This window comes from Zootoca vivipara, chromosome 3 (assembly GCF_965207765.1).
Source record: "Zootoca vivipara chromosome 3, rZooViv2.hap1.1, whole genome shotgun sequence".
Taxonomy (NCBI): Eukaryota; Metazoa; Chordata; class Lepidosauria; order Squamata; family Lacertidae; genus Zootoca; species Zootoca vivipara.
This window is the reverse complement of record NC_142586.1, coordinates 71802831-71830657: the sequence shown is the minus strand read 5'-3', so window position 1 is coordinate 71830657 and position 27827 is coordinate 71802831. Positions and strand designations below refer to the sequence as shown.

The window sequence follows — 27827 nt, the reverse complement described above, 5'->3', positions numbered from 1 at the left end:
GTATACATTTGCTTATCCCTAAACCAGCATTTGCCACAGATTGTACAAGGAGCATGCCTTGCGCTCCTGCATGACTCTCATTTGTTGGTACTTGCTCAATGGAAGTACCCAATGCCCTATAAAGGACTGACCTTGAAAATTGCACTTGCTTAAAGCAGCAAAATATTTTAAAATTCCATCTTCCTAGAGACACGACTCCCTGGTGAGGGGGGGGGAATTTTTTCTTTCTTTTATTTTTCTGGGCCTTCACATCTCTGTAGCTGTTCTACGCCAGGCACATCTGTTCTGGTATATACAGCTACTGCTGCTTCTTCCCTGAATCTCTGTTATGTGCACTGTACAAGCCATTCACAATCAATGTAACGTTGTGTGTTCTGCATAAGGCCGTCAAAGTCGGTGCACCCAGTGCAGCAAGAGAGGGCAGCACCAAAAATGTCAAGGAAGGCAACAACAGAGAAAAGACAGAGAGGCAACCCACAGTCTCTGAGTGGAGAAATTAAGATTTTCCCCAACATTTCTGCAGTGTTTCTTCTTCAAGGGCAAGAGTTCTCAATTTTCTCCTTTTTTATCAGTGCTCCCTTGGAGTTCTGACTCTCAGAAAGAAAAGCCCTTGGAGAAAACGCATTATCACAAACCACTATCGAGGACCATCTTTCTCATCTTGTCCTAGTCTAATGCTTTATTTGATGGGTTGATATGATAAGAATAATCCTTGGTAATGGATCTGTGATCATGACATCACGTAAATGATAGCTGCTTGTGCAAAAAGCTGTTAAGTCCTATTCCTGTAAACCGATTGTATGAATTGCCCTTAAAAATGCTGTTTTGCTCATCAGTTTCCAAGATAAATTTAAGCCAGCATGCCCAAGCAAAGTGACGTGCATATTGGAACTCACGATTTTGTCAAAGATTGCAGTAATTAATAATTTAAATTCATGTTAATCCATGTTGGGGAGGGGGCAAAGTGAAGAGAAATGGATCAGAAAAAAAGTCAAGAAGAAGACGACAGGAAGACCCAGCAAGACATGATGGGAAAAGACTGAAGGAAAAAGAGACAGATTCAAAGAAGAAGCATAAAGGACAAAATTCATTGAGCAAGACAACTGGGTTCCTAGGGTCATTCTGTCGTTGCACCATGAGTATGAGTGTCTTATCTGCTGTATACTTGATCCTTTGTTCAAATTGTATCTCTATCTCCTTCCTGTGGCTTTTCCTTCAGTTTCATTATCCTGGTGTGTGTGAATGACTTCATCTGATGGCAGTAATCTAACAATAGAAAAGCATTTCTCAAGCAAAGATTCAGGTTCAAAGCTTTGACTACCAGAAGTGGGGACTTCAGGCAAGGTATCAGATCAAAGTTCCTTTCTAAAACAGAAAAGAGACATATATACACTCTCATAAGTAAAGCAATACACCCAATGTGATGTAAAGCAATACACCCAATGTGAAATATTTCTCTTCTTTTTATACCCTTTATATTTTATAAGGAAATGCAATGCTAAACCAGAGAGGGAATGGATGGGGAAAGATGAGAAGTAATATGGGTTTTGGGTTGTAACTGTGAAAAGTAATTCTATTGGTGTTAAACACAGTGGTCATGAATTGTGTGGAAAAGAAGAGTTGTGTTCACTGAAATAAATAGGTTTGGAAACTCACTGACAACTTGAGAGTCAGTGTGGTATAGTCACCGAGAGTCAGTATGGCATAGTGGTTAGGGTGTTAGACTAGGACCTGGGATACCAAAGTTCAAATCCCCACTCAGCCATGAAATTCACTGAGGGATCTTGGGTCAGCCTAACCTACCTCATAGGGTTATTATGGGGATTAAATGAGGGGAAGAACCATGTACACCACCTTGAGCTCCTTAGAAAAAAGGTGGGGTATAAATACAATAAATCACTTAGTGTTTTCTGTGCATTCTTTGTACAATCAGTGGTCACTCACCTTGATGGCTATGTTATACCTACAGCATCAGAGTACATATGCCTCTGAATGCCAGCTGCTGGGTATGTCAAATGGGGAGAATGCTGTTGCATTCACAAAGGCTGTCCATAGACATCAAGGTGGGCACTCTGAAAAGAGGATGCTGGACTTGTGCCTTTTGCTCTGATCCAGCAAATTTATTCTTAAGTTCTTAAGTTTTGAATCATAGAATTGTAGAGTTGGAAGGGACCCTGAGGATCATCTAGTCCAACCCCCTGCAATGCAGGAATATGCAGCTGTCCCACGCAGGGATTGAACTTGCAACTTTGGCATGACCAGCTCTAACCAACTAAGCTATGACACATTTGATAAACATTTGATAAAGTCACCTAAAAACATTTCACATATGTAAAAAAGATATTAGAGAAAGAAACATTAGGCAAGAGCTGAAAGGTTAGGATAAGGGACTGGAAATGAAAGTATTAAACACTTTCCGTTAAAATTATTCACACACCCCTTTATTTTTTCCACTGTGAGTTCTTTGGAGAGTGGATAGTATTGGATTGGAACAAAGAAGGTCTGCCTTTATGTCCTTTCTCAGTCCTGAATTCTCTGCTTGGCCTAAGATAAGCCATTCCCACTCAGCTTTCCAATTTGTAAAATGTAGAGCTGCAAACATGGCATGGAAATGCCCTTTTCCTAAAGGACATACCCTCTTTGCAGGTTGCATCCCCTCCTCATGACACCAGATTTGATTATTTGAACCTGCCCTGAGTGCTCTCTCTGGGTTTGTGTGGGTAGCTAGAAGAAATTATTGAACCTGTGCCTCCATGGTAGCAATCTAGGTTACAAAGCAACCTAGCTTCAAGAAAGCTACTTCTGGCTCTTCAATATGACTATAAGGCTCATAGTGAGTATGAGAGGTTCTCTGGGGATTACAGGCAGCATTTTCTAAGGCTAGAAGGGCATTCCTTCTCCTTGGCTTCATTAATTTCACTTCTGGCCCCGGAGCATTAAACATGACAGCAGGATGGTAATCCTTCACCTCTGTGTTTCTAATGGAATGATAATTGTGCATCTACTTGCCAAGTGCGGGAAAGTTCTTGCTCCATAGTCTGTCATGACACTTCCATTGCCAACCCATTTTGCTGACTGAGAATTAGTTGTTTCTTGAATTCCTTGAAATAAAAGCTATAGAGAGATAAATAAAGCAAGTAAAATGTTCAACATACTAAGTTGTTCCACCATAGCTGTCATTATGCCAAGGCCTAAATGTATAACATCTGACCTTTAAAAATCTGGACAGTACCTTGAATGAAGAACACAGCCAAAAAATAGAGAAAAATAATCTTGACAGCATGAGATTGGTTTATTTAAAATAAGTTCATTATGCCATAGGTTCTCTTTGCAGGGCCATAAACTACAAGCAGATATGGATAGATATAGCCAGATTCACTGCAGGATGAAGTAAAAATTTGGAAGTTCCCCTGGTTTGAATGTAACATCTGCTTTAACTAGAATATACATTTGACCTGAAAATAGCTACCTTGCATTCCATTCCATATTAACATATGTTATATGAGTTTTGGTGGGAGAAACTAGGCTGTATGCCAAGACTCTTCAATTGCTTGGGCATCCCTTCTAATTCCTTCTAATTCCTGGAATAGCCAAGCTAGCTTCCCAGTGAGGTGATGGGCCATTAAGGGGAACAAAGGAAGGGGCTCTGTGAGACGCAGCAAATGGTTGGGGGCCCCTTCCTCAACTTGGGGATAGTTAGAAGGACAAATCCAGAGCTGGGGGTGATGTAAGCTAGAGGCAAATCAGCAAGCTGGGAAGATAGAAGAAGAGTGATGTTTGATTTCTGTTTGAATTTAAGGCTGTCACTATGGAAGAAAGAAGACCCTCTTGGGCTGTTAGTGCTGTGAACCCCTCCATCATAGGCTCAGGTTGTATATGTGTGTGTGTAAATAAACCGTTATGTCATAAAGACACCATCATCTCCACTTTACCTCATTCCAAAGGGAACACAAACCCTGGTTAAAATGATTGGAACCCTTGGGATCTCTCACTGCTTGGAGATTGGGGTGGTGTGCAATGCTATATTGCTTGCCAAAAGACAGATGTGTCTCATTAGATAAAGCAGAGGCTTAGAGAAATACAGTTTGATTGTATTTATTGTGTAGACTATGCTGTAGACTAGGTTATAAAGGTGGGTTATCATTTTAAGATCAAACAGAAGTATTTCTTCAAAGATGACCACCTTCTGTCAAGTTTGTTTTTGTTGTTTAGTCGTTTAGTCGTGTCCGATTCTTTGTGACCCCATGGACCATAGCATGCCAGGCACTCCTGTCTTCCACTGCCTGCCGCAGTCTGGTCAAACTCATGTTGGTAGCTTCGAGAACACTGTCCAACCATCTCATCCTCTGTCGTCCCCTTCTCCTTGTCAAGTTCTCCTTGTCAAGTTAGACAACCCATATTAGCCAGCAAACAAGCATAATTCAACACCAGAGAACCTACGGGCGTTTAGTGAGACCATCCGATCCCTTGCAACTTTCTCATGTCCCATATTAATTTATAGGGCCCACAATCTGCCTTTAGCATTAACCTAGCCCTAGGCACTATCCTATCTGCGTGGGATCTGCCAGGCAGAGTTTGGATTTGTAGTGAGAGCACATTTATTAACTGGTTCAGAGAAGTTTCTCAGAAGAAGAACTGGTGAAATGGGAGAATCAGTTGTTGTTGGCTGAATCTTGTTGCCAAGAAGGTTGGCTATTGCTCTCTCCAAGGAGGAAGGTGGTATTTCAGACAATGCAAGGAGAGGTAAGTGGTGCTCTCCTTGCATCCCAAGCTTTTGTAGTCTGCTTTTGAGTGAGAAATTATTTCTGTTTTTCCCCCCTACTCTTTTTCTTCTACCTCCTAAGTGCAATTAGCTGTAACTTTTCCATATTTATAGTCCCATTGCTCCCTGCTATAGCAGTTATGTTATTGGCAGAAACATCATATGAGTAGCAAATTTGGCAGAGCAGTTCACCTCTGCCTCTCTTGCACCATCTTTCTACATTCATTTGCCAGTGCAAGTTTGCACAGGAAGTAAGAGAATATAGCTACTTTCAGAATGAGACATTAGACCTTGCCTTTTCCACACAATTGTAGGTAGAAAGAAACTCTGTTTTGCAGCAGGAACTTTTATATGTAACAATGAGTTTACAGCTTAGATCCTGTATGAGAATATGATTAAAGAACAAGCATAATGGCATGTTTCTTGTAGGTCCGTTAATACAATGATATAAGCAAGTTTATACTGTGAAACAGTTGGAAACCACTCTAATAACCATCTGAGGATTTTACTGAAATTGTTAAAAATGTGAATAGTGTTAAACATACAGTAATAATTCTGTGTGGTCGGCTCCAGTTGAGTAAGCTGCTTGGGACACACATTGCTTTGCTTTGTTTTGTTGTTGTTGTTTAGTCGTTTAGTCGTGTCCGACTCTTCGTGACCCCATGGACCATAGCACGCCAGGCACCCCTGTCTTCCACTGCCTCCCACAGTTTGGTCAAACTCATGTTCGTAGCTTCGAGAACATTGCTAGACATCCCTAATTAACTGAAGTAGGCACCTCCTGCAACCAAGGTAGGCACAATTCACCTGGAAATTCTATCATGTCATCTATGTCAAAATTAATGTGCGAGATCTTTCTGTGATCTCATGCACAGGAGAATATGCTAAATGTATTATGCTCAGGTAATTGTGCAGGCACCTGCTGTTTGTATGTCTCTTAAACTGGTACTAAAGTTGTAGGATGAACAGAGTTGACATTTTCTGTGTCAACCAGCAATTGGCCCATCAGTTATCAAAATATACCCCGGACAGAAGTCCATAGGACAGGATCTCCACAAGTGGTCCATAGGACAGGATCTCCACATGCTGTGGACATTACAAAAATTCCCTTCTGACTATAGCCCCTGCACCACGCAACAAGCTGTTTCTTAAACTTATGAAACATTTTGAATCAGAGTGATGGTGATGGCAATGATTGTAGTTAATAATACATATACGTAAGAAAACTCTGGGACATTCTGAAGTGCTTCAACACCTTCAAAACACCTTTGGATCTTAGAAGCTTCAGAATCTCCCTTTTTTTTTCATGAACATACTCATGGTGAAATATCAATAAGACAGTGGAGAGATGGCCAAGTACAGTGGAACCTCGGTTTATGAACACCTCGATTTATGAATTTTCGGTTTACGAACACCGCAGACCCATCTGGAACGGATTAATTCACTTTCCATTACTTTCAATGGGAAAGTTCGCTTCAGTTTATGAACGCTTCAGTTTATGAACAGACTTCCGGAACCAATTACACCCATGCTTCGGGTTAAGTACGCTTCAGGTTGAGTACTCCGCAGACCCGTCTGGAATGGATTAATCCACTTTCCATTACTTTCAATGGGAAAGTTCGCTTCAGTTTATGAACGCTTACTCTGCGGACCGTCTGGAACGGATTAATTCACTTTCCATTACTTTCAATGGGAAAGTTCGCTTCAGTTTATGAACGCTTCAGTTTATGAACAGACTTCCGGAACCAATTGTGTTCATAAACCGAGGTACCACTGTATTGAGAAAGCCATGCTAACTAACTGTAGTTAGTATTTTGGCTGGATTCCAGGACTGAAATAATTTATTTTGCATTTCGAGGCACTAATGATTAACCCACCTCTATAACATATATTGCTTCTTTTCTCTTTTTTGGCCCTTCCTCTTTGGCCATATATGCCACTAGCTCAGATCTGGGTAGTAGAGGAACAGATTTAAAGGGGAAATAATATGTGTTGCATTTACAACAGCATTCCAGCCAAATCTGGTTTTATGCTGTTTCTTGGTAATCCACTGCTCTTTCACCTTTTGTTCCCCTTGGTTTCAAGTAAAACATCCATACACACGTAAGTAAGCAAAGTGTAAGACTATTTATTACTAAAAAGGGTCTTGGAGCAAGCTACCTAGTTTATTTTCTATACCATTGCTACTTGGGTTACAAACCACTATAATCTCTTCCAAGTCATAAAATAATGGCTTTTTATCATCCCTGTTTTATTCTAGCATTCCATCTTTCTATTATCCTAAACATATGTAGAGCAAAGAAAAAACAGATGGGATTTCCCACTGCTAGTGCATCCTTGTAATGATGGTTATTTCCAAGTCACAAAACACTCAGCTGTCAACTCTGATTTATTTTTGAAGCAAATTTGGATTCGGTTGCTAGTGGAGTGGTGCAGGGGTTTTTTCTACTTCCAACATCATCTTTTGTGTGTGTGTGTGTGGAATGCCACTATCCAATCACAATTCAGCCTGTGTACCATCTATAATAAAAATAATAAAATCTTTTTCATTCTTCTAGTTAACAGTGTGCAATATTTTGTGGTTGGAATTTGTGGCATGATAAAGGATCTGGAAAGGAAAACATATTTGCAGCTTGCTCTCTTCTTTCAAGCTTCCTCATTTGAACATCCCCGTCTTCCCTCAGGGGGAAAGCACGCTATTAGAGATAAAGAAACCCCCACTATGTTCAATCCTGTCTATAAATAATGGATTTTTATCGTATAAAGACATCTCCCTTTAAATAAAACTCGTTCTCTCCTTTCAGTCACATAGCAAGCGATCACCTATTTGCTGAAAAAGCTATTCCCGCCCCCTTTACGGTTCTTTTCCCTTCTGTCTCCCCTTTAATCTATGCAACACGAATTCCAGCTAGCCGACTACTATGCTAACTGCATATACCAAGGGCAAGGAAATTCCTTTGCAATAAACAATAGCTGTCTTCCACCCCTTTGGCTGCAACTAGGCAAGGTCAGTCCCGCTGCGGCAGCAGCTACAGCGACTGGAAAAGACCCCCGCCTCCAGCTCCACTATGCGTGTAGAACTCAGCAGCTGTACATCAGGAAGAGCCGGCCAACCCCATCAGTGCTATTGAACTCAATCCAAAGGAGCTGTCCAACTCCATCGTGGTGCTGAATCGAGCTAGAGCAACACAGCTGGCAAAGCTGTCTATCCGCGCCGCGGTGCTGAACTCAGCAACATCAGCTCAGCAAGAAGCTGTCCATTATGCCGTGGTGCTGAAAGCTGACTCCTCTCCGACATCTTTCCAGCTGCAAGAACAGCAGCAGGAAGAGACAGCGGCTACTGTGGAACATGGAGGGAAAGGGCTCCCGGAAGAGCAGCAATAAGGCTGACTGCACCCCGCTGTATTTGCGCTGATCGGTTCCATCCCAGCCCGCTCCCGCTGTTTTGACACAAAGCCACCCGCAGCCATGGAAGAGGAGCTGAAATGTCCCGTGTGCGGCTCGCTGTTTCGGGAGCCCATCATCTTGCCCTGCTCGCACAATGTCTGCCTGCCTTGCGCCCGAACCATCGCCGTGCAGACGCCAGAGACCGAGCAGCACCTGCCCGCCATGCTGCACCCCCGGGGCCCTGCGGCAGCGCCGGGGGCCGGGGCCGGGGCCTCCGGACCAGCCTCTCTCGACTACGACTGCGGGGCCGGAGGGGGGAGCGGAGCAGGTGGAGGGGGCGGCGGAGGCGGCGTGGATCATGCGGACAAGCTGAGCCTGCACAGCGAGACCGACAGCGGCTACGGCTCCTACACCCCGAGCCTTAAGTCTCCCAACGGGGTGCGGGTTCTGCCCCTGGTGCCGCCTCCTCCGGGCTCCTCCTCGGCGGCGGTAGCCTCTCGGGGTGGAGGCACCAGCTCCTCGCTGACCTGCCCGCAATGCCATCGCAGCGCCTCGCTGGACCATCGCGGCCTACGCGGCTTCCAGCGCAACCGGCTCCTGGAGGCCATCGTGCAGCGCTACCAGCAGGGCCGGGTCGCCGCCTCGGCCGCCGCCAAGTGCCAGCTGTGCGACCGCAGCCCCCCCGAGCCGGCCGCCGTTATGTGCGAGCAATGCGAGGTGCTCTACTGCGCCTCTTGCCAGGTCAAGTGCCACCCGTCCCGGGGGCCCTTTGCCAAGCACCGCTTGGTCCCTCCGCCCAGCCAGCAGGGAGCCCCGGGCGGAGCGAGCGGCGGAGCAGCTAGTGGCGGCGGGGGCAGCAAAGCGCCCGGGGCTGCCCGCAAGCCCCCGACCTGCGCGGATCACGAGCTGGAGAACTACAGCATGTACTGCGCGACGTGCCGGAGTCCCGTCTGCTATCAGTGCCTGGAAGAAGGCAAGCACGCCAAGCACGAGGTGAAGGCTTTGGGGGCCATGTGGAAGCAGCACAAGGTAAGGCAAGGAGAGGTCCTGATCTTTGCTCCACATCTCGCTCGCCTGCACCGCCTGCTGGCAAAGGCTGGAGCGTGTCACGCCAGATCACAGCCGGCCATTGACTCCCCGTTCTTTCGTAAGGAGCCATTACCGCCCTCTAGTACTGAACTGGCAATCGCTACAGCAGATGAGAATCCCAACGCTATAGATAAATTGGCACTGAAAGAGTGGTGAAGGCCCAACCTATAAATCACTTTTAGCAGGTATTTATTTCACCCTCAGGTGGATATTTTTTTTTGAATGCCAGTAATGTATATGTACAGGTTTTAAACAGCAGGGTGCCCGTCTTTCCCACCACCATTGAGTAAACCCAACCCTAGGGAGCAGGGTCACTGCAGCACAACATGTCTTGAATCCAGGCTGAATAGAGCTCAGCTACTTCTCCTTTTAGAAATTTGCTGCTGTTCTGTATAATGGTCCTAATTGCTGTATGAACCAGTTTTTAAAGTGTATTGAGGGTCAGCTGAACTACATGAAGTGAACTTCGAGTGCATCCCAAGATCTCCTTCAAGGTTCTTTCCCAAGCATTACAGTAGAAAAAATATTCAAAGTTGCAAGGTTCTGTACTATCTCCATTGTGTTTGCCTTTCTAACAACCCTTTCTCCCATTCTAAAGATGAAGAACAATGGGCAAAAAAAGGTAGGAAACTTATAGATGACCAGATGTTGTTGGATTCCCATCAGCTCTGGTCAGCATAGCAAAAAGCCAGGGATTTATTTATTTACTAAATTTGTATACTACCCTGTATCTTCTTTTGGATCTCTCACAAGAAAAATAAAAAAAGCTCACGAAATAAATAATAAAAACAAGAACACAAACAAACCAATAACCCTCGTCCCCTCCCCATCCGCTCCCACAACACATTTAAAAGGGTATCAGATGTAATCAGCCAAAGGCCTGGTTGAAGAGAATGGGAGTTGAAATCCAGCACCTTCCTATGATGGGGCTAATGGATAGTGACTTCCTCAAGGCCACCTTGGTGAGAGAGAAATAAAATTATGTTAGCTATACCAACCTGACTAGACAGCTCTTACTAATCTGCTGTGCAACTTGCCTATGCTTTCCACCCTCGGGAAACTTCTACTAACAGCTTTATAAACCACTTTGCAGCAGCAGAATAGTTCAGAGTGACCATCCTGAAACAACTAAGTGTTATAGTAGGAATGTATTCATTGTAATTTGGTTTTGGGGGGATGTTTGCTAAGAAAAGCAATAGGTGTTTATTCAGAGTGAGGGAGGAGAATATGGAAATTTTCCTTGTAGGTTTCCGGCAACATTTTTTTAAAAAAAAATTAATGCAATTTTTGTTGACACACCACTACTCTGGATTTCATTTCCATTCTACAAGTCTGTTGAAAAACCAAGCTGTAGTAAAGTTGCAGGATAAAATGCTATTTTCTTGGCTCTTAAATTATGGGAATAAAGAATCCTAGATAGGTGAATATGTGTAATCAAGTATTCCCTTCTGCTTCCTTCTTTTTATTTACTATTTACTATGCATTCAACTATCAGCCATTCAATAAAGTTTTAGGGTTTATACCAATTCATTTCAGTTTTGATATCACAGGACATAGATCTCATAGATAGAGCATGGCATTTGTATTATTTCTATTAAATACAGTTGTATTTTCTTTACTATTGAGTAGAACATGAAGCTCTTGAGATTGAACTGAAAGCCAATTATGTCCATTCATCCTTGCTGAAAATAAAGGCCTACAAAGTATTTATCGATTATTCACATTGCACTTGGGTGAAGCGCTTTCTGTTATTAAATAATGCATACATTGTACATTTATACATCAGAGCTCTCAGGGAACTGTGACATTTATGTTCCTGTGGGATGGCTTGAATGCTGCTATTCTATTCTTTTCTCTCATGTGGTAACATTGGGCAGGGAGATTTTTATTTAGTCGCATTCAAAAATACATCTGCTTCATATATTCTGAGGTGATTCAGTCCCCTGAGGATTGTGGCATATGACCTTCCCAAATGTTTGAATCAATTTCTTAAATGAATTAAGTAGGAACTCCAGTAGTGAGTGAAGATTTCTGCCTCATGTAGCTCAATACTTAACAACACCCGTTGACTATTTTTTTCTACCCAGTTGGTTGGCCTCTCTACAGCAACCACTTGCACTGTTAAAGAAGCAGAAGCAGCTGCTTTTCAGTTTATTTTTAAGACTGGAACTATTCCTCTTCAGAAACTGAAGGACTTATCTGGCCCTTTCAACATTTGCCTCTGTTATTTTTAGTATGATCTTGGGGATCACCACCAGGAAGGTCACCATGGAGCACTGTGGGTTCCCATGCCATAGTTAAAGAACCCATGATCTTCTCTGACTTGGTCTTCCTGGTCAGAATCCACTTTACCCCAAAACTCTTAACTGCATAGTCTACATTATTCAGACTACAGTGTGCAAAAGTGGGTGGGAGGCTACATAGCCAGGGTGCCTGTGGGGCAAGGTATTTGTTCAATAAATTGGAAGAGTCAAAATAATTTCCCTTGATCATTTAGACTGCCCACCTACTATTTAAATCATCATAGGTAAACTGGAGCTGTTTTGAACTGCGCCATGTGGAGACATTGCACTATTTCTGCTTGCTAAATGGCTCCCCAGATTATTCAAAAGATGATTTAAGCATGACAAAAAGGCTGGCTTCCTAGACATATGGGCAGGAGGAGGAATCAGTTTGCAAAATAGTTGCAAGTAGCATATGCTCATGATGGGTGAACCCTCTCCACCTCCTCCCACAGCCTTATCCATGCAGGAACTCATAAAACCTGATGAAATGTGCAGTCCAATTCAGCCCATGGCACTTTGATTTATGATTTAGCCACTATTATGGGGCTCAGGAGGCTGTAAATTATGGAAAATTGCAGCAAGCAAATATCCTGCTGCAGCCAGTTTTAAATATGTGGCTTTAACATGCTATTCGCTTGGAAGAGAACAGTCAGTGAGGATGTTGGCTCCCTGACGTCACATTTACATCCTGCCAAGGATATTGCACTACGATAATTAACACTTATAGGAGCACAAGATAATCACTATTATCACAAAAATTAGTTAATTGTGTACTTATTTTCTTTTCCAGTATTTACAACAAAAAGGATGAAACAGCATTAGGGGAAACTTGACGCAAAGAGAAATAAAAGCACTGTACCTACAAGTACAGGGACGCGGGTGGCGCTGTGGGTTAAACCACAGAGCCTAGGGCTTGCCGATCAGAAGGCCGGCGTTTCCGTGTGCTGCTCTGGTTCGCCAGAAGCGTCTTTGTCATGCTGGCCACATGACCTGGAAGCTGTACGCCGGCTCCCTTGGCCAATAACGCGAGATGAGCACCGCAACCCCAGAGTCAGTCACAACTGGACCTAATGGTCAGGGGTCCCTTTACCTTTACCTTTTACCTACAAGTTACACTGTCTTCTTGCTCATAGTTTTATAATTAAGTTGAGTGATTATTTGAAACGGTGCATCGATCAATAAAGCATTTCACCCCACACCATTGAAAATACTGGTTCTTATCAACTGCTACTCAAGGTGTAATTTAAATTGTTGGTGACTCCTCCCAAATGCTACTTTTTATTGTGTGTACCATGTTGCAGCTAGCCAAGACACCAACATTGCTGTCTTTTGGGTGGCAGATTAAGACTTGTCTGTTCATCCAGGCCTTTTAAGATTTGGTTTTAAGTTCCTGTGTTATGGTTGGCAGCTTTGATGAGTTGGTTTGATGGCTGTTTTAGTTCTGTGCTGTATATAGTATTTTATTGTGCTGGTTTTGATAACAGGGACCAGATTCAATTAAGCAGTTGCACCAGCAGGAGCCAAAGCAAGGAGTCCTGCCAGGGCAACTGGGGCTTTCTGTCCTCTTCTCCCACTGCTCCCTTGCCCCCCAGTTGGTTATGGGAAGGTTGAGAGAACTCCCAGTACATTGCACAGGGGAAGTGAAAGAGGAGATGGTTTAGTTGGGCAAGCAGAAATACTTGCATTGATTGAATGGTTGTAATAACACAATGTTGAATTCCACCTTGGGGTTTTGTGCTGGTTGTTTTGAGTTTATTGCCATCTCCAGGTCAGTGTAGCATATATTAATTAACTAGATGGGCAGACAGTAGAAGGCAGCTTTCTTTGTTCCAGTCCCTTGTGCAGTTTGGTGGAGAACAAATATATTTGTTCATGTTACTTTTTAGACCTGGGGAAACTAGGACTTTCCCCCCCTCCTCTCATGAAATAAGGAGTGCTATCCCTAGAAAAATGGATGAGGATGGGGATACAGCATTGTACAGCAGAAAATACCAAACAATAGCAAACACATCTGGGTGTGTGCAGTTTTCCCATATACTTTATGTATATAATATAATTATATCACAACAGAGGAAGAACATAGCACTTGAGTTCTAATTTAGCTATACTGTACAACAAGAAGGCAGCATCTAATTAAAAGTTAAGAAGCTGGTCCAGTAAAAATGAAGTTGGTCCAATAAAAGTCAAATAAAAGTGCAAATACCAATTTAATTATAACCCAATGCTTTTTGAGTTCTTGAGTAGTTTGAGAGAAGTAAGCAGTGTTAGAACCTTAGATATATACAGTAAGCTAGGCCCCAAATGTCTCCTTAAACCAGGGTTACCGTCACCAACACGGAATATGTACCTAGTTGCCAATTTTGGGGCCAGATGGCTCAAAAGTTATATCAATACAACTTTTTAGTTTCTGGAATTCATTCTGATTGTGCAGATACAATATAATGGGTGGAATTCTACAGGATGTGTTGCTAATTTGTGAAAACAGTCAAGATCCCAGGATCCCCAGGCATGCACCTCCAGATGGTGGAGACATCAGGCGCCATCCTGGCATCCAGGCATCTTCACTTTGTCACAGGTGACTGATAGCCAGGAGCAAAATGTGCCTGGCACCCGGCAAACTTCTAATGCTGCATACCCACAACTTAACCCAGTAAATCATATTCAGTCATTGAATAGTGTTAATGGAGGAGTAGATTTACCCAGAATTCAGTCCAGGAGTATCAGGTTAAGGGGAAGTGGATGTGCACATAACTGGGGGGAGGAATTGCCAGGTCATAGAAATAAGTAGTTACTGGTTATTGGCAGGATTTGCCCTGGACAGACAATGGGATGCCACGACTTCATGCCTTGCTTGTCATCCTAGAAGCTTCTGTTGGAAGAAGAATGCTGGGCTAGTTGTAGGCTGGGCTTATCCAAAGCAGCTGTTCTGGGAGGAATTGCATTTGGGTGAGGCTACCCATTTCAGTTTGTGAACCAGCCCCTCCGTGGGCTTAGGAATTAATCTCTCTGTTTTAGAATGTGGGCCTCTAAAGTCCTGAAACTTCCCATTCTCAGCAATTTGTAAGCTTCAGTCAGCAACCAGATCAGGTGAGGGAAGATCAATATTAATCTGCTGCTGCTATTACATAGAGAATAAACAATGAACTTTTATCTGAGAAGGAATAGTAGGATTAATGCTTATTTGTAAAATCAATAAGGAACCTGTCCTTGTATGCTATGCTATTGACAGATTCTGGGACAAGTGGTTAAGAAAAATCTTGGGAAAATAGCCAGAGTCAGGAATTCTTAATGGCTTTAGTCAATGGCATTTACAACATGGCAATTTAGCTTCTTTCCATTATCGTGAAGGAACTTGTGGGCTGCATGTTAGTTTACAAGGGTTTGGATAGCCTTTAGTGTGGAGGCATCTACCCTTTGGGCATCTACCCTGTGCATAAGGCAGGTGTCATATCCACTGCATTTTTGTAGCCTGCCAAAGGCTTTCCTCTTGCAACACGCCTTTTAAAATCTTTATTCTAGTTTGTATCTCTCCTGGATTTGAATTGATTTGATGTTTGCACGTGTTGTTGCTGTTGTTAACTGCCCCCCCCCCCCCGGAGATGGATGCAAGCAAGTGGCTGGGCAGCTGAAGCATGCAGGCAGGTGGCCCTGGTCAACAAGTGGAAAGTTTGGCGAGGTCTAGAGATGGAATCGCTTAGGCGAGTTGTAAAGGGAGGCTTAGCTTTGGCAAGGCATACAGTGAGTGGGTGTGATGTCTTTAGAGATGGGTAAGGCGGGGAGCGGTGAATATGGTGAGTAAGGGGTGGCTTTGGAGAGGAGGGAAGAAACTAGGGCAGGGCAGCAGTGAGGTTTGGGTCATGCAGCTGCACCAGCAGGCATGCTGGATTGATATCAACTATTCTGCCAGGGGACTTTTGCAGTCCCAACCTCGCCATCACCCTGCCTTGCCCCAGCCACATCTAGATAAGCAGCAGCAACACCTGAAGGGTGTCAGAAGGGTGGCCGCTCAGCAGCTCCACCCCACCCCACCCCACTACTGAGTCTATATTAGTGCTTTTCTCATGAGAAAGCAAGTCAGTACAGATTAATAATCCCATATGTTATAATCCTGAAAGGAAAAGCAACAGTTTGCAAAATTCTGTTAAGAATGACTCTGCACACACATTTTTGTGCAGTTGGAAGTAAATCCTACTGTGTACAGCAGAGCTGCTTCCCGGGTACATGTGCACAGGATCGCAGCCTAAGCATGTAAAAAGAGCCCTTTATAGTGGCTAGGGGACCAAAAGAGTTCATAATGAAAGGAGTTGAAAAGAGGGAAGAGAGTTCATAAAGGCAATCTTTCTTGATTAGACACATAACTTGCCCACTACTTTAAGGGGTTCATTTTCTCTCTCCTATCAATAAAAACCCAATGATAGCAAGCACTAAAATGCTTGAGATATATAGTAACTATTTTAGGCATAACTTGTAAAGAATAAAGATTATCTATTTTACACTTGGCGTCACTGGGCTTTTTCCCCCCTTACAGGCACAACTGTCTCAGGCTTTAAATGGCATTTCAGATAAAGCAAAGGAAGCAAAGGAATTTCTGGTTCAGCTGAAAAATATACTACAGCAGATACAGGTAATAATTACGAATTCTAGCTCTTTTGGATTTTATATCAAACTGTAGTAACCAAACAGGCAGTTATTAAGCATGCTTTGTAGTTTTTGTTTTATTTTAATAGGATTATATGGCTAACTTGAAACAGATGCTATGTGTCACGATCCAGCACAACACGGAACTCTGTGCTAGGTTGTGTCCCAAATGCATTGAAAGAACAAATTATAGCGATCACCGTTTAAATAGATTGCAATGATAATCAATTCAAGCTTCCAATGAACATCAGTACTGACAATCCTACAGCACCTACAGTATTGGCATTTATGTACCTGCTTAATACTCATGTGTTTACCCAGGCAGTTCCTGAATGGTGATCCAACTATATCTATGTATCTATAATTCTGATCTACTGATTATTGATGCATTTTGTGCTAGGTTATTAATGTAATTTTATTGTGGATTTTGTGCTGTTTGTTGCCATATATATCTTTTGAATTAATCTTGGAGGTATAGGCTTCTTTTGCAAAAAGAATAAAGAAATAAAACTGCATTATTTTAGGGCGCACTCCTATGCACACCTATTTAGAAGTAAACACTTTTGAAACCAATGGGCATTTGCTTCCAGGTAACTGTGTGTAGAATCTGGGTGTTGGTTTGGTTTATAAAAGTTCCTTTGGTTCCAATCCTGCCCCACTTTGCTTTTTAGAAGTTGCTTATTTGGTCAACTTTGTAAAATGTTAATCCAATAACATCAGCCAAATAAAAAAATTTAAATCCTGTTCACACAGGCACACATACCTAACACATACACAATTGTTATGTTTACCATCTAACCTAATGAAGAGCTCTGGAGAAGAAACTATTATTTTGATTTTACAAAGCTGGAATGCTGTTCATACTTACTGAGGCATAAGTCCCTAAGACTTCAGTCAGGCTCAGTAGAATTGAAGCTACGTGTTTCTTTCACCATGACTTTACAGTAATACACATGCCCATGTACTAAAACAATACATTTATTGTCAGCTGTTTTGTTTCAAACTGAATTATTTTCCGCTTGTACACTGTGCAGCTACAAATGAATTTCAGATTGCAATGACACCTTTGAAAACAAATTTGGAGATGGTGGGGACAGTCTACCACAAACTCTCTATGAAGCAAGTCCCATTGAAATGAATGGGAGTTGTGCATATCCTCCCCATGATGCCGAAGCATTTTATAGTAACATTTCCCAGAACTGCAAAAAATTAAATATGCTAAAGATTTAGACTTTTTCAATGTTCCAGCATAACCATCTTGATAGCATCCCCACAGAACTTTTACAACAAGCTGCTATTAACATCACAACTTGTAATGAATTACACAAACAGCATGCTGCCAAATCCTCATTTTTTTTAAAAAAAAACATCCCCAGGAAGATGAAACACTGGCAATGCATTGAGTAAAACAGGCTTTCAGTTGTAGAAGGAAATGGTTTTTGTTTTTGTTTTTTGTCTTCAAGGAAAATGGCTTGGACTATGAAGCCTGTCTGGTGGCTCAGTGTGATGCCTTGGTTGACGCTTTGACTCGTCAGAAGGCAAAACTGCTCACAAAAGTTACCAAAGAGCGTGAACACAAGTTAAAGGTGAGTGAAAGTTTCATTTGACAACACCCATAAATGCGTAGGCTTATTTGAGATACCATCTTGGAGATACTACTGCCCCAAGATCAAGCCCCATTTGAATGAGGGCCAAACTGTATGTTATCATGGCAAATGAACTCTAAAACCACATTTATGTGATAACATAAAGTCAAGGACATGCAGAACATTATAGGAGAAGGTTGGTGGCTGTGGAGAAAACCAGTGTGTTCACCCTTTACTGTGTCTGCTGATGCTTCCCTGAAAATGCTGCCTGGCCATTCCCCATTGCTACTGCAACCAGGCTTACACCAGGATAGATAAAGAAAAGATACATCGAGTTGGCTTATCCGTATCCAATGGTGGCTGGTCAATGCCCCTTTAAACCTTACAACTAGGGCATGCTAGAGATAGCCACACCCTCTTTGTTTCCAGTCTGTGGTAATCAGAGGTATATTGTCTCTAAGCAGAGAACTTCCATTTTTTATATGTATTTTATTTTTAATTTCTTTAATGGATTGTCTTAAGTATGAATTATCCAAATTACTTAGCACCATTAAAATTATGATGAAATTCTTATAAAGAACTAGGGCTAAGTAATGACAACTAAGTGGCACTGATGCAGATGAGGTGGTGTCCATATGGCTGCAAGAGCCTTTGCTTTCCTGCTGTTGCTTCCAAAATAAGTTATTTAATTCAGTGAAAGCCCAGAGGATTATCTACTATATGTGGAATTTCCCCCTCCCCAGGTTGTTTGGGACCAGATAAACCACTGTACTATGAAACTCCGCCAGTCTACAGGGCTTATGGAATATTGTCTTGAAGTAATCAAAGAAAATGACCCTTCTGGATTTTTACAGGTATGTTGCCTCTTAATGTTGTGATTAATGAGAAAAAATAATGAAGTATTGTACTTCTGAAGCCCCACGTGTGCTCACTCATTAAGCATTCATCCTGATTTGTTTGGAAGCAGGTTAGAAGATGCTGAAAATTTAGTGAGCACTTACCCTAATTTGTTCAGAGAGAGGTTAGACAATGTTGCATCAAGCGTCAGCCCAAACTTTCCAATGCATCTTCCCCAACCACTTTCCTTATCACAAAAATTCCATAACTTGCAGGAGCAGATTTCTTGCACAAGACCTCCCAATCAACTGGAATTGTGCAACTGGAATTTTCCAATGTGTGACTGAATCCCACTCAAAGATAGAGAGAATCTGGAAGTGCCCTCCGATACATGCACAGGTCTTGCGCATTGAAACATGGGATACTCCATCCATTTTAATGGCAGAAGCCAGGGATAAGTGGACTCCTCTGAGACTGGTCCATATGCATTCGTTTAATCTCTCCCATGTTTTTCTCATAATGGATTGTTCCATCCAGAGTACACAGGCAAAAAGAATTGCCACACGCTGTTTCAAGACTTGGTGGCTACAACAAATGCTGAGGACACAATTCTGGGCCAGCCCTAGAGTGGCCTATATAGAGCACCTGTACCCACAATTTGCTTGAGTCATGATAAATTTTAAATGATTATTCTATAGCTTGGGGATTAAATGTTTCCCTTTCAGATTTCAGATGCTTTAATCAAACGTGTTCAAGTGTCTCAGGAGCAGTGGGTCAAAGGAGCTCTGGAACCCAAAGTATCTGCTGAATTTGATCTCACTCTGGATAGCGAGCCATTGCTGCAGTCAATTCATCAGCTGGACTTCATTCAGATGAAATGTAGGGGTGAGCTTTTGTAGATTGCTTTTCTTTCTTTCTTTCTTTCTTTCTTTCTTTCTTTCTTTCTTTCTTTCTTTCTTTCTTTCTTTCTTTCCTTCCTTCCTTCCTTCCTTCCTTCCTTCCTTCCTTCCTTCCTTCCTTCCTTCCTTCCTTCCTTCCTTCTCTCTCTCTCTCTCTCTCTCTCTCTCTCTGTTTTACACCAGGATTTCAAAAAGCAGTGGGTGACAGTGAGGCACCTCCGATGGGCCTCAAAGATGGGAATTTCTTATCCAGATGTAACCAAGCATTTGTGTGATGAGAAAACCCTTTCCTCTTCCTGTGACCCTAACAAGCTCAGACAGTAGTATAAGATAATGTTAGAAATCTGAGAATAGGAAAAGCTTCAGACTGGGCCATCTGTTCTTTTCTTAAGTGAAGACGTTTATCGACATAACTGTAACTTTATAAAAAAAATAGCCTTGCCCCATTTTGGAGCATTGCAGATCAACAGCAGAAATAATTTCAGTTACCCATACAATCATGCTTGCCCTCATTCGTAGGCTGCATTATTCTTAAAATGTGTGAGAGAACCATATTCATATAGAGTTGACATTAATTTGTTCCCCAAAATTCTTCTGTGTATATTTGGGTGCTAAATATTCTCCAGCATGCTCTGTACATTTTGATAATTGATGCCTGCGTTTTACATCTAATAATATCTGATTTCAATATTTGCCATTTTGCTTTAGTATTTGAATTCATTATTCCCTAGCTCACATGGAATCGTAAAGCATTTTCATGTATTCGCGGCATGATATGGAGTGATCATTACCATTTGACAGTTTGGTCAGTTATCATGTGTCGGTATAAGTATTTGTATTGATAGCTGATGTGAAATTGTATTCAGTATGCAATAGTATTGTCTGATGTGAAATAGTATTGTGGTTTTTCACCTTAATTGGCAGCTGTCATCCAACAAGACCTGATGTTTGAAAATTGTTAAGGTTTAATATTTGACAACAGGGGAAATGCTGCAGTTCGGTGATTTAGCATCTGCCTTGCCTGCAGAAGGTTCCAGATTCAGTCCCTGGAACCTCCAGATAGAATTGGGCATGTTCCCAGTTTGAAACCCGGAGAGCTACTGCCAGTCAGTTTAGACAAAAGTGAGCTAGATGGACCAAAAGTCTGACTCAAGCAGCTTCCTATGTTTCTAAATTCTGACAGTAGTTGATAGCCTATAGCAGGCTTCCTCAAGCTTGGCACTCCAGATGTTTTGAGACTATAATTCCCACCATCCCTAAATTTCATTTCTCCTGTAGTGTAAAATTTTGAGAAAGAGGAGAGCGCCATATGGACATGGCAAGTGATGAATGCTCTGAGGATAATCTATATGAAAGGGAGAAACCTTGTGAACTCACAGCCTTGTTTATTATGAGCATAGGGCATATTAAGCACTTTCCAGAGGCACAGGTGAAACTTTTCCTTTGTCAAAGACACATAGACACGTTATAGCTCAGGCACCCCCAAGATGTTTTGGGACTACAACTTCCACCATCCCTAGCTAACAGGACCAGTGGTCGGGGATGGTGGGAACTGTAGTCCCCAAACATCTGGAGGGCCGAGTTTGGGGATGCCTGTTATAGCTGTATATGCAATGTTGTAACCTGCACTGGGACCTTAGGATGAAGAGTGGGTAATACAACAACAAGTTTTTTTTACAATCAAGTGGTTTATCAATTTTATGAAATAAATAAATAATAACAGCTCTTTGAGCTGGAATATCATTTGATAGGTAAATTCCACTGTCCCTGATTCTATCCCATTTGAGCCAGCATATGCTAAAACAAGGGACGCGGGTGGCGCTGTGGCTTAAACCACAGGGCCTAGGGCTTGCTGATTGGAAGGTTGACGGTTCAAATCCCCGTGATGGGGTGAGCTCCCGTTGCTCGGTCCCAGCTCCTGCCAACCTAGCAGTTCGAAAGCACGTCAAGTGCAAGTAGATAAATAGGTAAGGTAAACAGTGTTTCCGTGCGCCGCTCTGGTTTGCCAGAAGCAGCTAGTCATGCTGGCCACATGACCCAGAAGCTGTATGCCAGCTCCCTCGGCCAGTAAAGCGAGATGAGCGCCGCAACCCCAGAGTTGTCCGCGGCTGGACCTAATGGTCAGGGGTCCCTTTACCTTTACCTATGCTAAAACAATGAAGGTGTGAATTCAGACCCCTAAGGGCTGTGGCCTTTGGGGGTAATATGTCCCAGGAGGACATCGGATCAGCTGGTGCAGCTTGCACCTTTTTGCAAACCCCTCCCCCAGTTATATGATACTCCATTTGTGTTTTGTCGAAAGAGAGTGAATGCTTCAGCAAAACCTACTGGCTTCTCTTCAGTATCCCTTTTGGCATTCTGAACAGGCATCGTACAGAAAGCTTGTTCTTGCAATTCTGCTGCTTGGAAGAGCATGCTGGAGCCCCTACTTAGGATGAAAGGTACTCATGAGTGGCTGCTCCAGCCTGACGATTCATTTGAGCTGTTTTTTATGGGAATGTGCATATTGCAAGTGCCCAAAGATCAGCACAGTAACAAAGAGGGTCAAACAAAAATGAAATCAAATGAAAGACAACAATGGGTCAATTTCCTTTGATGTAACACAGAAGACTGCTAGGAGATTTCTGCTGAAAGGAATTGTATGGTTCATAGGTAAATGATGTTACCAGCACTATTCATCTTTACAAGAATCATTGGTAAATTATTATCCTTGTTCATCCAAAGTTCATTTGATTTCAGTTGGCTTAATTCTGAACTCTAAAGGCTCAATCTAAAGCAATTAGGTCAGTTATTTTGACAGCTAAATCCTTGAGGAAGAACAGAAAAATGCTTGAATTTAGGAAAGTAGTTAAAGGCAAAAATCTGCTCCCCAAAAGGGTATTGTATCCTAAACTAAATGGGTTATATTAATGAAGCCACTGAAAGAACATCAGCGAGTTGCAACATCAAAAATTAAAAAACCCAGAAAAGAATATGCAGATGAGGAGAATTTAAGGTGAAGTCTCTCTTAGATTGTATCTTTGCAAAAGAACCTGGTGTCAATTTGGATGTATTTTATTATTATTTGATAGCTTCTATTTGCCAGTGCAAGAATTTGGACTGTAATGTTTCCATTATAGCAGGTGTCTTCTTGTATGTTTAGGCAGATAACAGGCATAAGGAGGGATGCTGTGCTTCCTTTCTTCAGTGACAAACCACCTATATCCAATTTGTCCCATATTATGTTGGGATGTGTGTCCATCTCTCTCCCAGTGCTGCTGCCTTCTCAATCTGGAGCTGGCTACCTCTAAGGGCCAAAGCAGCAGAATGTTAAATTTGTCACTTCCAGCTCTGGGAAGCTCTGGGAACAGCCTGCATGGGCTGTTTTTCCTTTTTTTGCAAACCCATACGTGCAGTTCCTGAGTTTAGTGGATGCTTTCTGAAAAGGCCACACTAAGTATACCAATAGGCTCCATAGGGAGTGGGGTAAAGGGGCTCTTATATGTCTGTCTCCTCTCATCATTCTCTCTGGGAGAGCGTGGTAATAATGGGTGCAGTGAGCTGGGTTTCTATGGCAAGGCAGTTGCAATTTTGTACATGCAATTTGTACAAAAAGCTTGGGTGGAATGTGAGGTGTCTGGGAAGTTAGAATGAAGAAACCAGGGGACAGAAATGGGTGCAGATGTTCTGTGGTGGTTTTCTAGTAGTTAAACTGCCCAGGGATGTCTATCTTGTACTAGGACAACTTTAAGCTTAAATGAATAATATATACTTAAATGGTGGATTATTATAAATGGCAGAATGAAGTCATGAAATGCTTTTAACAAGCTTCTGTCCTTATTCAACCTTACTGAGAGATGAATGTCTGCCCTTAGCTATGCCATGTTTTATACTAAGGAGAAGGAAAATGAGGATCAGACTGTATTAAAATGTGTATGCGTTTCTTGCCATTGGTGAAATAACTTTTCCTCTCCAAAAGTATAAGTTCATCAGTAATACAGGAAGGAACAGCTTCTTTAGCATTGCTCTAGGAACAGATTAATTAGTAATGTTATGTTAGAGAAATCTTGAATTATTACCTATTAGTAACATAATACTTAAAACAGCTAGATATACACAGCCTATTTGCTACCCTCTTAGCAATAGACTAGGCAGTAGGTATTTCACTAGCTGTAAGGCACCAAAGATTTCAAAACTAGGACTCTTATTGGCTAGGCTTCCAAACCTTGGGTGATAGTAAAAAAAAATTACAGTAAACCAACTGATATTAATGGCTCTAACGTGGTCATGTTCATCAGGTGGCATAATGGCTCAGTGTGTCTGGCTGTTAACCAGAAAATTGGTGGTTCGAGCCCACCCAGGGATGGCTGTGAGTAGGATTCCTGCATTGCAGGGGGTTGGACTAGATGACCCTTGGAATCCCTTCTACCTCTGTGATTCTTTGACTTCTATGTTCATTAATTTCAGTGGGTCTAACTCTGAGTAAACTTTAGTTGAACACCACCCATAACTTCATGCACCTCTTGAGGCAGCACGTCTGCTAAAGAGCTTGCAGGCTGAATTTTTTTACCCAAAGGTGCTGTCTAGACAGCATTATGTCCCCCACCAGCTGACTTATACCTTGTCACGTGACCAAGGGAGCCAGCATAACGTAGTTCTGCCTGTCCTTATTAAGCCTCATGCTCTGGGCCTGCTCTTCAAACGGAACCTATATACTGTTGTTGTCATCCATCTTCCTCGTGAGACAATGGAGTGCAGCTCCGTGGATGAAGTCAAACCACTGTGTAACAGCACTGAAGTGAGCTTCCCTTGGATGCAAGTCTGGGCAGTGTATATGGAGGTCCTGGGCTGCCAGATAATAATAATAATAATAATAATAATAATAATAATAATAATAATAATAATAATAATATCTATTTATACCCTGCCCATCTGGCTGTGTTCCCCCAGCCACTCTGAGCAGCTTCCCGCAAAATATTAAAATACAATAATAATTCATCAAATATCAAAACCTTCTCTAAACAGGGCTGCCTTCAGATGTCTTCTAAAAGTCAGATAGTTGTTTATTCCTTTGACATTTGATGGGAGTGCGTTCCACAGGGAGGGCCCCACTACCTAGAAGGCCCTCGCCCTGGTTCCTTGTAATTTCGCTTCTTGCAGTGAGGGAACAGCCAGAAGGCCCTCGGTACTGGACCTCAGTGTCCAGGCAGAACGATGGGGGTGGAGACGCTCCTTTAGGTATACTGGGCTGAGGCCATTTAGGGCTTTAACAGTCAGCACCAACACTTTGAGTTGTGCCTGGAAAGGTCCTTGGAGCCAGTGTAGACACACACACCCCTCGGCCTTGCAAGTGTAGTCCAAAGGTGTATAAAAATTATTAAAAATTATTATTATTATTATACATATTACTGTTTACTCCAGCTCCAGGAGCTATCACCGCTGGTGTTTGAAGGAAGTACACATGACATTAACTACATTCCATATCTATCCTTTTCAGACCATTTAAATTTCAGCACTTCCCCCAGCTTCTATAATTAGGACTGTTAATGTTTGTACCCATACTTTGCTTTCTAGTAATAGTTTTGTATTGGTGTCCAAACAGCCATCTGTCACAAAGATTCCCTCTGCTGTAAATCTTCAAATGCATCACTTCTAACATGTCTCCATCCTGGCTGAGTTTTGATGGCACCCCACCCAGTGCCGACTTCTGTGCCGGCCACACCCTATTCCAAACATTGCTCCCCATTCATTGGCTCTACTGATATGTCACCAGATGCTTTCCTGCCCATCTGTTGCCTCATGCATTGTGCTCTGCTGGCTCTGCTTCAAAGGTTAAACTTCAAAATTTCAGCCACAGAATTCATGCAGGAATAGAAACCCTGTCTGGTGGAATCTAGACACACAACAAAACCGTTCTGAAAATGTTTTTTTTTAAGTGTTTTTTTTAATAAAAAAACAAAACATTGAATTTTCCATAAGGCTCACAAACGCCATCTAGTGTCACATTGTATTTTGCACACTTAAACACACTTAAAATGTTTTATTTGGAGCTGTATAGCTGAGTCCTCTGTAGACGGCAAGCTTAACTGGAATGTCACCTATTCACATTAAATCCCTAAACACTTTCGTAGTGAGAATTTTGTCAATAGACATATGATACACATTTGACACGGCACCTTTTATCTTGGGGCAGAAAGAATGCTCCACTATATCACCATGTGGGAAGTCAGGGGGCATATGTGGCATGTGGGTTACACAAATCTGATTTATACCAACCGAAATGCCAGCATAGTTAATATCAACCAAGGTGACATTTTCCCTTCAGCCAATCAGTAAAAGCAAGGGTTTCAGAGATAAAGTGCTGCAGGAGTTATGAGTAAAAGTAAAATAAAAGTTAATAACACAAGAACATTAGTAGAAGAATGTATGGTTCAATTATAGAGATGCGGGTTTCTGGGTGAATAGTGAGTGCCGAATGCACACCAATGCCCAATTGCATTATTCTGTATTCAGGCTATGGATAACCATTCTGCTTCCAAATAAAGAAAAGAAAAGAAAGCCAAGAGATGAGTTGAGAGGATGGTGACTTTGCCAAAGATTCCTTGTTCACTGCTTTCCCATATATGGATATTCCTTATGGTTAAAAACAAACACAAGGCAATGTTAATTGGTCATAAAACTGCAGCCCTCAGGATTGTTGCTCCAGAAATGTTCCACTGAGAGTTAAGTGCCAAGAGAGCTGCAACTGCAATTCAAGTTGCGATGTGTGTGGATTTTGCTGCTTGTCACACGGGTAAGGGCAGAGTTGCACTAACCGGTGCTTAGTTCCTGTTTCAGTGCCTCCAGTCCCACTCTTGCAGCTGGAGAAGTGCTGCACTCGAAACAACAGTGTGACTCTCGCCTGGAGGATGCCACCTTTTAGCCATAACCCAGTGGAGGGTTACATCTTGGAACTCGATGACGGAGACGGTGGCCAATTCCGAGTGAGACCTTTGTTCCTCGTTGATTTATGTTTGGCATCCTTAAACAACTGCTTGTATCGCCTATTGGTGTTTAGTATCAAATTGAAAATGTTTTCAATCCAGTCTTAACCTGTCCCTGAAGAGGACCCTTCCCTCCCCCATTGCAGAAGAATAAGGTCACATCCACATCATATATTAAAAGGACAATTATACCACTTTAAGAGTCACAACTTCCTCCAAACAATCCTGGGATCCCCCGACAGAGCACCCTTAACAAACTATAGAGCAGAGGGTGATGATATGAATCAGGTTTTTCAGTGGTGGCTTGCTGTTTGTGGAATGTCTTGCCAGGGAGGCATGCCTGGTGCGATTATAATCTGTCTTTAGGCACCAGTTAGATAGCCAATCCAGATAATGATGGAGTCCACAAAACTAAAAAAAAGATTCCCTACCCTAATCTAAGGGGAGTGGGGGTTGGTATGGTCTAAGGGGGTGGGGCTTAGGGAGGGAGGGAGGTTGCACTGGCAAGTAGTGCAAGCCCCCTAGTACTGCAAATTCTCCTTGCATGGTCACAACGTTGCTGAGATTAATTGTTTTGCAACAAGAAATCACACGCAAGTTACTTTGAAGGGTCTTATTAGGAAAGATCCCAGGTTAAAAAGAATTTGGTGAACTCAGTTGCTGCCTTTCTCATTGTCTAGGAAGTGTATGTTGGTAAGGAGACCCTATGCACTATTGACGGCCTTCATTTCAACAGTACATACAATGCAAGAGTCAAAGCCTTTAATTCATCAGGAGTGGGCCCTTATAGCAAGACGGTTGTTTTACAGACTTCTGATGGTGAGTAACTTTAAAGATATGTAAAGTTACTTCTAAAGATTTCTCTTTGTCTAAAATCTATGGAACCTTTGAGATTCTGGTAGTTTTCAGAACAACTGTTTCCAGCTTGGTTATAGAGTCCAGATGAACTGCTGGGCCTTGCTGTGTATGAATAGAAGCTTTTGGTGTGTTGTGTGGGTCAATGGCATGCAATTAGGTGACAGGAAACTTGGTTACAGTGAAACCTAATGAAGATTGGGTTTGCTCAGCCTCCATAAGCATCACTGCATTTATGTAGGTGCTTTCGCACTTTGTACTTTGCTCTAACATGGACTGAGAATGTCCCACCATTTGATAGACCTATTAATTTTGGTTGGCAAGGAAAAGCTAGGTATAAAAGGAGAATTCCCTGGATGCCCAATACTCTTTGGTGAAAGAACCCAGCAGGGATTTAAAATCACAAAATATGCAGCAAAGTAAAGTGTGGAAATATAGGCTGTTAGACCTTCAAAATATATCCTCGTGAGTTCTAAAACTCCCCTCTTCCAAAGTTCCCCACTTTCCCCAGCATAGAAGAAGATCAC

General features: G+C 42.3%; 1 protein-coding gene across 1 annotated transcript in view; it reads left to right on the top strand.

Annotated features, from left to right (window-relative positions):
- Window positions 1-8218: 8218 nt before the first annotated feature.
- Window positions 8219-27827, top strand: part of TRIM67 (tripartite motif containing 67) — a 32657-nt gene continuing 13048 nt past the window's right edge. Inside the window, exons 1-7 of the mRNA XM_088666417.1 lie at window positions 8219-9178; window positions 16052-16147; window positions 17625-17747; window positions 18491-18601; window positions 19310-19469; window positions 26288-26445; window positions 27126-27264. Of these exons, the coding sequence (XP_088522543.1) occupies window positions 8231-9178; window positions 16052-16147; window positions 17625-17747; window positions 18491-18601; window positions 19310-19469; window positions 26288-26445; window positions 27126-27264 (1735 nt within the window). The 5' untranslated portion in view covers window positions 8219-8230. The remainder of the gene's footprint in view (window positions 9179-16051; window positions 16148-17624; window positions 17748-18490; window positions 18602-19309; window positions 19470-26287; window positions 26446-27125; window positions 27265-27827) is intronic.